The 7,841-nt window shown below is 33.9% G+C and overlaps 1 protein-coding gene across 1 annotated transcript in view; it reads right to left on the reverse strand.

Annotated features, from left to right (window-relative positions):
• Window positions 1-486: 486 nt before the first annotated feature.
• Window positions 487-7,841, reverse strand: part of LOC115210524 (FMRFamide receptor-like) — a 182,216-nt gene continuing 174,861 nt past the window's right edge. The window contains 3 exon segments of the mRNA XM_036502238.1: window positions 487-577; window positions 622-1,134; window positions 1,137-2,227. Of these exon segments, the coding sequence (XP_036358131.1) occupies window positions 641-1,134; window positions 1,137-2,058 (1,416 nt within the window). The 5' untranslated portion in view covers window positions 2,059-2,227 and the 3' untranslated portion in view covers window positions 487-577; window positions 622-640.

The following is a 7,841-nucleotide window of genomic DNA, read 5'->3' on the forward strand; positions in this document are numbered from 1 at the left end:
GTGGAAATTTTACCGGTGAGTGTGTTATATTATAAGGCACAAAAAGAAAATGACTCTCCCCAGACACAACAGAATATGCTTCAAGACACGAAATCATATAAAGAATCTTGCAAACCAAATCCCAAAACGAAATATGTATATATCGTTTGTGTGTCTGTGCTCGCGTGGGCATGTATGATATGAGTATATGTATTAACATGCATTCTTAGTTTGCTGTCTTTTCGTTTTCATCTTCCAATTTTACCGAACAAAATAAACGAGAAAGTCAATAATGAGAACACAAAATTTGATGAAAAGTTTTAATTTAACATATATTTCACAATTAATTATCTTTTTAACGTCATTCTTAATTATATCATGAAGAAAAATCTTACTTGGTTAAGATTCCACAAAAATATACATGACAAGAAAAATAAATTACATGAGAGATGAAAGGGAAGGAGAAAAAATCACATATACATTATATATATATGTGGGTCCATATGTATATGTATATATATACGTATATATGTATATAGAGTGTGTGTGTGTGTGTGTATGTATTGATGTATATGTATATGTGTTTATGTGTATATATGTATATATATATATATTATATATATATATAATATATATATATATATATATATATATATATATTTTAACTCTCCGAATTAACTCTTTCGAGATTTTCATTTTTGGATTTTTCGTTATTTAAAATTTCATTCTCATCAATGCCTAATTTTTCACAGAACAAATCATCACAAGGATCCGTTTTATTTTTCGTGAGGTTTTCGTATTTGTTGATCGTATTTTTTCGATAGAGGGAGTTAGCGTCGAACGAAGAATGAGAAGAGTATCGCGAGAGTATACTTGCATGCGTTGCTGTGGTTGATGATGTCATGTCTATAACGTCAGTTGTAGTTGCATGCAACTTTTGTGTTTTGCTGTATCTTCTCGCTGTCGTATGTGGGTTGATAACTGTTCCTTGGTAAGTAAGTGAACTAAAATCCTCTTCCGGAATCAAGCATCGGCAGAACGTTCGGATAAATATGCGCCGAAATTTCTGTCCGAAAGCACAGTATAACAGAAAGTTAATAGCGCTGTTTAGCGTAACCAAATAGTTTCTTATTAAAGATAAAATTATCCATCCGATGTAGTAGACACCATTTTGCTATCAATAGCATAAGCTGTATTGTATATGAGCGCAGGAACTTGGCAGATCATGAAAACTATAACAACTGATACAAGCATTAATGTGACGTTATTTTCTCTTGATTGGCGTACGTTCATATCACGACGCTGACGTTGTGACCTTTTCACGGCAAGAATGAGGAATATATTAATGACGGCTAAAGATGTCAACGGAATAAAGCACATAATTGGTAGATAGAGACACAAGAAATAGACTTTACGGTATATTTTACTTTCACCCATATCAGTGGTCTTTTCTTTCACAAGAATCGTATGGTCTGTAGGATTAAGTCGGTATTCTATTTCATATTCAAACCAACGTGACGCATTGTAGACAAAGGAAAAAACAGATACAGACAGTATGACCATACGAGCTCTTGCCATAGTACACATGCTAGCAGCTCTGAGCGGATGACATACAGCTATATAGCGCTCAACAGTGAACGAAACAGTTAACCAGATGGTTGCTGTTTGACCAACTAAGCCAGCGGGATAAGCGTAGACAATAACATAGGGTAAGATATTTTCTCTGTAAGGTTCCGATACAGATGGAATTCCAATCAGAAAGAACGTAATTATTAAAACAACACTGTCCCACATTGCCAGAGCTTTTAGGTAGCAGTTTGTTGATGACTGCATCGTTCGTTTTGTAAGTACAGCAATTGTTAAAATATTTCCAATGAGACCCAGTGATATAATCACAATTGATGCAACACCTGTCAGGTAAAATTCAACCAATTTTATTTCATCGAACTGAGCCGGCAAAGGTGCAGGGAATACAGTACTTGATCCATTCACTACGCTGACATTCAATCCAAAAACATACTTTAGATTCGAACCAACAACAACATTTGAATGATTAGTGTTCTCCATAAAAACCTCCATTTTGGGCCCAAATGGTATTACTTTTCGATTTATCCTTTTCGAGCTCTGATAGCTTGACTTTCAGCAAGGAAATTCTTACGTACTGCGATGACTATATCATTTTATTTATAGTGTCTCTTGCCGTCGTCCCAAATTCAGTTGTGTCCTTTTTCTTTAAAATCCATACATCCTGAAAAGAGAGAATAATAAAGTTTGAAAAAAAAAAACCAAAAGCAAAAACCAACGAAACAATAATACTGCATTAAAAATATATTCAAATAAGAGATACAAATACAACTTATTTTACTGTTATCTCTTCAAACGTTTGCTATATTGTATTACTTATTAATGAGTAATTACAAGTATAAAATTTTAAAATTCAGTGAGTCGAAATACGTCTTTTGCAAGTGACTAAAAATACACAGACTTCTAAAGGCATTAATCCTTTCTACTAAAGGCACAGGGTCCGAAATTTGTGGGGAAGGGACAATTTAATTACATCGACTCCAGTACTCCATTGGTACTTAATTTACCGACTCCGAAAGAATGAAAGGCAAAGTCAACCTCGGTCGAATTTGAACTCAGAACGTAAGTACGGGCGAAATGCCGCCAAGCATTTAGCCCAGTGTGTTAACGATTTTGCCAGCTTGCTACCTTACTGTAAAAAAATCTAATAATAATCATAAATATTTGGTGTTTGTTGCAATATAAAATAGTTTAACATTTATTGGCATTTACTAATGTTATATATAGACACAGAAGTGGGAGATTGGCAGAATCATTTCAGTATCAGAAATACATGCCCTGCGGTATCCTTAAATTCTGTGTTCAAATCTCACCGAGGTCAACTGTACTTTCATCCTTTCGAAGTCAATAAAATATAGGATTTAGTCGAGAAAAGGAGTCGATATAATCGATTAACTTCCTTCCCTCAATATTGATGGCTTTGTTTCTAAGTCACAAACCGTTATTATTGAAGGCGGAGACCTGTTAGGGTATCCGAAAAAGTCCTTTGCAGTCTTTCTTCCGGTTCGTTGAGTTCTGAGGTCAAATGTCATTAATCGTTCCTTGGTTGATAATATAAATTACCAGTGAAGTACTGGAATCTGTGGTATCGACTTACATCCCCGCCACAAAAAAATCCTCTTTCTTTGTGCATAAACCAGAAATCAATAAAGGTACCGAAATACCAGAATTGATAAAACGTCGGAAAAATGCCTTCAGGCATTCGCTCTGATTCTTTTCGCTCTGAGTTCAAATTTCACTAGTCTCAACTTTGACTTTCATCCTTTCGAAGATGATAGAATAAAGTACTATCAATTCCTGGGTCAATGGAACGATGAATCCCATCTCTTCAACAATTGTTGGCCTTCTGACTAAATCAGAAATTATTATTATTATAGGCGACGAGCTGGTAGAATCGTTGGCACGCGGCCAAAATTTTTATTATCATTTTTATTATCATTATTAAAGCTGCAAGCACAAAAATAATTCAGCTGCACATTTCTGCATGTATGTTCCGGATGTGTGAGAGATAACCTCTGGGCAACCTTAACGGTTGATTGCATGTTTTAGTCTTGAATAGATCTCTAAACCTGATGAGGTTCGAGATCCGTGTTTGCATTCGAAATTACGAGTAGCTCTCCAGTTTAATAATTATAATATATTTATGAACTTACGATAAATTTGCCTCTATATTTCAGAGTATGAGAGTATTCATTATTTTTAACTCACAGCCCAGGATCTCTATAAAAAAATTGCTTTGCAGTCATATAGCTCTTGGTTTTTCTGTTTTACTGCGCAGCACTTGGGCAAGTGTCTCCTAATATTGCTTCAACTTCATTGAAATTTCAGCGATATTTGTTCGGCAGAAACATTATGGAAGAACACTGCATGCGTATGCTTACATATATACATACATGCATACATCACACATATGTGTGTGTATGTGCTAGTGTTTGTGTGTGTGGTGTACCTATGTTTGCATGTATATCTATCGATCAACATATATATATATATATATATATACATACTCAAACACACACACACACACTCACTCAGTCAGTCAGTCAGTCACTCACTCACTCACTCACACATATACACCTTACAAATATGCACGACATTCGGAAAATTACCCCAATGCATACATATTGAATAGAATACTTTTAATGTGATACAAAACTCAAAATTTGAACCACTGCAGAAATACAAACCCCATAGATTTCCATTCAGATGTACATTGAATGCATGCAATAAAAAATTAAACTGTTTAAGTAGTAGCACAAGGAGCAGCAGTAGAAGTAGTAGTAGTAGTAGTAGTAGTAGTAGTAGTAGTAGTAGTAGTAGTAGTAGTAGTAGTAGTAGTAGTAGCAGCAGCAGTGGTGTTAGTACATTTAATAGAAATCAAACTTATGAAAGCCTCAAGACGCCTAAATTGATGAGAGGAAGGATATAGTTAATGGGTGAATAGAAAACTTGTCATTGGCGCCATTTAAAATCAGTGTTTGAAGAGTTGTATCGCAAAACGGTTTGAATGAAGCTCTACCGATTCACAATATATTTATACCCTATTGATATAACTGCCTGCTATATAATTGAAATTTCCTTTAGAGAATCCCAATGCCAGTTGCATTGTTAGTCCTTGAGATTCATGTGCGGAAGCCATTTAGGTTGGTAAATAACCAAAACTATAAAATGTTATATAAGTTTGTAACGTAGATAATTACATGGCTGTATAACTCGCAAATATAATGTATTTACTCACCTTTTCCATCAACAATCACCATTGAAGGAAGCTTCAACGGGGTTGGTTAGCCTACAAGAAATAGTAACCTAATCTTCCTCAGATAGTACCTTATCTTTCTTACAACGGATGCCTTCGACATATAAAAAGACCAGATGGTCAAGAATGGTAAGCCTTTGATCATAGATCTTCTCCTTCATGTTCAATGTTCAGTTAAACTTTATGGCAACCATTGTATGACGACTATAAACATATAGTTTGGTACCCAGAAACACTTATTTCGAAGTATTCTTACAGGCTTTTGAATTTTAAAACCATTCATATTGGTTTATTTTATGCAGAAGCAAGCATTTTACTGATGGAAAATCAACCGTATTTTCCAAGTGTATCGGCAGCTAAGCAGTACTGTCATCTTTAGCGAAGCGGTTCCAATAAATAATGTTGGATGTTCTTCCTGAATGCGTTAAAACTTTGCTTCCTTGCAATCCCTGTTGTTTTCCTAAGTAAAAGTTTCTTAGATTTGAATGTATAATCAGCAACAAAGTAGTATATGATAAAAGATGAAACATCGTGCTAGGTGTTCCGAATACTTCACTATGCATTATGTAAAAATCCTTCCACTAAGCTGCATTGATTCATTCGTTTATTTTAAGTGAATTGTGTGCCAAATAATCTCAGGCTTAAAATAAAAGTTTACGTCGATAACCTATCGGGTTTCTGATGCATAACAAGAAAATGGAGCCTGAGAAGGCATTAAAATAAATTTAATCCTTTTAAATTGCTTATATCTACAATTATCTATTCTATAAAATCGTTTGTTTAGTAATTCTGATAAAGAAGCACTCCAGAGTGGTTTGTAAATATTTCATTTTCGTTACATAAAAAATTTAACTGAACATCCATTCATTTCCATCGGCGATTCAAACCGATATTTTCTTTGCAGCAAGGGTAACAGAGCACCATTAAACGAATCCATGATTGATTTGCTGGGATATTTATTTTGAATTTAAATCGAAGATGCTATGTCTATAGAAGATCGTTATTTTATCGATTTATTTGGAATTTAATGTAGTCGAAACTGGCCACAGTATTGTGTCTTCCAAGAACATGATGAATTGCTTAACAACGCGTTCGCCACACATGCAGAGATTAAAGTTATGAGGCGCACAATTTCAGTAAAAATCCCAAGTTAAGGAAATTAATTAATTTCTCGATACTTTAATGAACTAGATTAATATGAATGGTCTTAGTTGTGAATACCCAAAAAGCAATATATTTTCAAGCAGTCAAATACTATACCACAAATAGATTACAAGCCAATAAAAGGTGTCCTTGCAATCGACCAATCAGCGTAGAATTAATGACCAACCGTCCATGTGAACGGGCTACGTGTGTGTATATGCGCTACTAGATGGCTCATAGAAGACAAATATTTAGTTAGCTGCATATATGACATTACGTGCTTTATGAAATTTGTAAGGGTAACAATGGAAACGCTAGGGAATACAAATGCACCGTATAGCCTGACGATGTGAGCTTGTTACAATAGAGCAAGGGAAAAGCATCGCCGTAAAACTTTAGTGTCAAGACCTTGAACGTATGAATCAAGTTTTGTTTTGCTCAAAACAAAATACAAATTCATGATATTTCAAGGTCACATTCACAAAGGTAACTCAAGAAAAGATAAATTCGTTATGTTGAGAAACTCTGCCACACCCTTCCTAATCATCAGACTTAGGCACCTCCGATTTTTAGTTTTTATGGTCACTTGAGCACTTTACAAGTGGAAAATATTCAGAAGCAGAGACGATGTCAAACGAGACCCCAAACATGTTTCTCTCTTCTCTGGCCTTTTCTGTTTTTGCTCGAGGAAAAGGGAAAAAGAAAACTGATTTTGAGATGGAAAATATTGCTAACGCTGGTGATTATGTTCTAAGTGAATATATCTATATACTGTATGTTGTACGCTGATCTGAATTCATTACATGATATGCAACATTATTTTTTGGTATCCTGATACATTCAAAGTTCTCAAGTTTGTAAATACCATTTAGCTTCTTTTATTCTCATAGGCTACCGATTTAGTTACAGGGTATCAGAGACAATTCCAACGCAAATTAAAATAAAATAAATTGCCCACACAAAAATATCAATAACAGAACAGGATTTAACTTGACAGTAACAGTTTGTTTATTGAAATATTTCGCGAAGGACACAAAATGGTAAGTTTTATGCTTTTCTGTGGAACCATAAACTAAAAAATACAGGATATAACAATATCCAAGTAGAATACTACCATCTACACTTACATAAATTACTGTTCAATAAAACGTTTGAAAATGCTTAGTAAGTCAATTAAATGACAGAGAAAGTCAGATAAATATATTTTATCTCTGTTTTCTCTGTTTCAAGAGATGTATTTATTTTCTTGATTATGTTCAAGGAAATTCTGCAATTACATTGTGTTACGCGTATAGACTGGCAAAATTTACAAACACAATAAGTGTGATTATACGAAATATTTTGAGGCTCATTTACCAGGAAAACAATATCTTTTGTGATGCAATTTATACAAGCAATTAGAAAAGAAGACCCAGTAATAACAATGATTATTTGTTAGAATCGAGAGATCAAAAAATTCAAAATAGCACTTATTTGAATTAACGCTAAAATTGATTAGATTTCGTTTCAAATTTCTTTCATCAGAAGGGTTCAGGATGTACCTTAATTTTAATTACAATCTAAAACATTACAACCAACATTGTTGTTGTCGAAAATGATTTTACAATATTTACATAGCCTCTCTTAATTATAATATGTGTAAGAGTACACTTGGCGTAGCCAAATTATTATGCCTTATTGATTTTTCAAAGTATAAATGATAGCATAAACATAATCGACATAAAAAGTGTAACTCGAAATTAGGTTCAGACTAAAGATTTTAAAATTCACTTTCAAAGCAATGAATAAAACTGGAGTTCTCGAGGCTGAGACAAAAACAGAAGATTATAAGCCTCTTTCTGAAGATGTTTCTACACACTCATATCTGTCTGTCTCTCTG

Source organism: Octopus sinensis, linkage group LG4 (assembly GCF_006345805.1).
Source record: "Octopus sinensis linkage group LG4, ASM634580v1, whole genome shotgun sequence".
In the NCBI taxonomy this organism is placed as follows: Eukaryota; Metazoa; Mollusca; class Cephalopoda; order Octopoda; family Octopodidae; genus Octopus; species Octopus sinensis.